General features: G+C 43.0%; 1 protein-coding gene across 1 annotated transcript in view; it reads left to right on the plus strand.

The window, feature by feature from the left end:
- TOB1 (transducer of ERBB2, 1) overlaps positions 1 to 2,268 on the plus strand; it is a 16,112-nt gene that overhangs the window by 2,025 nt on the left and 11,819 nt on the right. The window contains exon 2 of the mRNA XM_006889460.1: positions 1,388 to 2,266. Coding sequence (XP_006889522.1) covers positions 1,524 to 2,266 — 743 coding nt within the window. The 5' untranslated portion in view covers positions 1,388 to 1,523. The remainder of the gene's footprint in view (positions 1 to 1,387; positions 2,267 to 2,268) is intronic.

Below are 2,268 nucleotides of genomic sequence, written 5' to 3' on the forward strand. Positions count from 1 at the left end.
GGGAGGGGAGCGCTGACCTGCTGCGGCCGCGACCCGACCTGCCCGGTGCCGGGTGCCCGGGCCCCAGCTTTGCCGCCGCCCTCCCGCCTTCGGACCAGCCCCGACTGGTTGATTTTCCATTTTCCACCGCCTTCCTCCTCCTCCGATGAGATTTGTACTCTCCTCCTCCTCCTCCTCCTCCACCTCCTCTCGCTGTTGCTGCTGCTGTAGCGCTGGGGCTCCGAGAGCTGTGAGCAGAAATCTAATGAGACCCAACCGGCTGTTTATGTAATTTTTCACACTCCCTTCTCAAGGCGTTGCTTTCAAACTCCCCTTCCACCCAGCCTGAATTTCGCTCTGATGCATCTTGGAGCGATTTGGCTGCTTCGGCTGCCTCTGCCGGCACTCGGCTTGCAAAGTGTTTGTAGTTTAGGGGGCAGCCAGGTATTGTTTTCTCTTTGTCACCACGAATATGGAAAATAGAGCAGATGGATTAGTGCCAGCTTGATTTTTAAATGCCCTTTTAAATCACCCTCAGTGGACAAATAGATTCCTTTTGCAAATATCTTCTGTTTGCCCTTGATCTTTCCTTATCCCCACCCAGTGCTGATCCAGCAAACGTTTAAAGGTCGACCTTATCATACCAGCCTCTCGGGCTGTTTTATTAGGATGAGGGGAGGGAGGAGGTGTTTTTCAAAACCTGGACAGAGCTCAGAAACCCTGCCCTTTAAACAGAGTAATCAATAGAGTTGAAATTAATTTTTGCTTTTGTTTTACTCACTGCAGAAGAGATATTTTCAAATTTAGAAAGCACAATGAAAAGAAAAGAGAAACTGGATTATTATATGACCTAGGCTCACGTATATTTTAGGACTACAACTATGTAGGATAATTTGCTTTAAAATTATTCTGGGGATGACTGTTGGTTTACTATTTAGTACCTTAGATTTGAGCATCATGTACTTTCAAAATTAGAATAATTTTCTGAAATTACTAAATATTTCATGATAAAGCAGATTCAAAATATGGATTAAAAAGGAACTGAAATTTAGGAGGGCTTCTAAGTGATACACAAGAAACAACAGCCAACTTCTGAAACAAGTGTGTATATGTAGGTATCTATACTGAGAATAACTTCTAGTAAATGTTCGAGTCATAATTGAATGGGGAGGGGAAGGAATAGTAGTCTAGAGAGATTTTCTTTCTAGAACTCTATTCAGAAACTAAGACTATTGTAACAATAAATCCTAACTCTTCCTTTGAGCTGAACTAATAAACATTTTTCTAGTGTCTGTACCTTTATTTTATATTAACTTTTAGACTATTACTCTAGGACTAAGAAGACTTTGGGACATAAATTTACTTTATGTGAACATATTTGTTTTTGTTTTTTCTGTTTTTCTTTAAGGAACAAGACCACTCAAGGTGAAGGATAATCTACTAATACCAGCACTTTGAATGAAAATTTGTTTCTCTGCCACAAGCTGAACACCCTTTTTTTTTGGTGGGGGAGTTGAAACACCTAACTTTGTGGCATAGCAGCTATGCAGCTTGAAATCCAAGTAGCACTAAATTTTATTATTTCATATTTGTACAATAAGCTTCCCAGGAGACGTGTCAACATTTTTGGTGAAGAGCTTGAAAGACTTCTTAAGAAGAAATATGAAGGGCACTGGTATCCTGAAAAGCCATACAAAGGATCAGGGTTTAGATGTATACATATAGGGGAGAAAGTGGACCCAGTAATTGAACAAGCATCCAAAGAGAGTGGCTTGGACATTGATGATGTTCGCGGCAACCTGCCACAGGATCTTAGTGTTTGGATCGACCCATTTGAAGTTTCCTACCAAATTGGTGAAAAGGGACCAGTGAAGGTGCTTTATGTGGATGATAATAATGAAAATGGATGTGAGTTGGATAAGGAGATCAAAAACAGCTTTAACCCAGAGGCCCAGGTTTTTATGCCCATCAGTGATCCAGCCTCCTCAGTGTCCAGCTCACCATCACCTCCCTTTGGTCACTCAGCTGCTGTAAGCCCTACCTTCATGCCCCGGTCCACTCAGCCTTTAACCTTTACCACTGCCACTTTTGCTGCCACCAAGTTCGGCTCCACCAAAATGAAGAATAGTGGCCGTAGCAACAAGGTTGCACGTACTTCTCCTATCAACCTCGGCTTGAATGTGAATGACCTCTTGAAGCAGAAAGCCATTTCTTCCTCAATGCACTCTCTGTATGGGCTTGGCCTGGGCAACCAGCAGCAGCCACAGCAGCAGCAGCCATCTCAGCCGC

The sequence above is a fragment of the Elephantulus edwardii genome, unplaced genomic scaffold (genome assembly GCF_000299155.1).
Source record: "Elephantulus edwardii isolate Elephantulus edwardi_28Jun2011 unplaced genomic scaffold, EleEdw1.0 scaffold00077, whole genome shotgun sequence".
In the NCBI taxonomy this organism is placed as follows: Eukaryota; Metazoa; Chordata; class Mammalia; order Macroscelidea; family Macroscelididae; genus Elephantulus; species Elephantulus edwardii.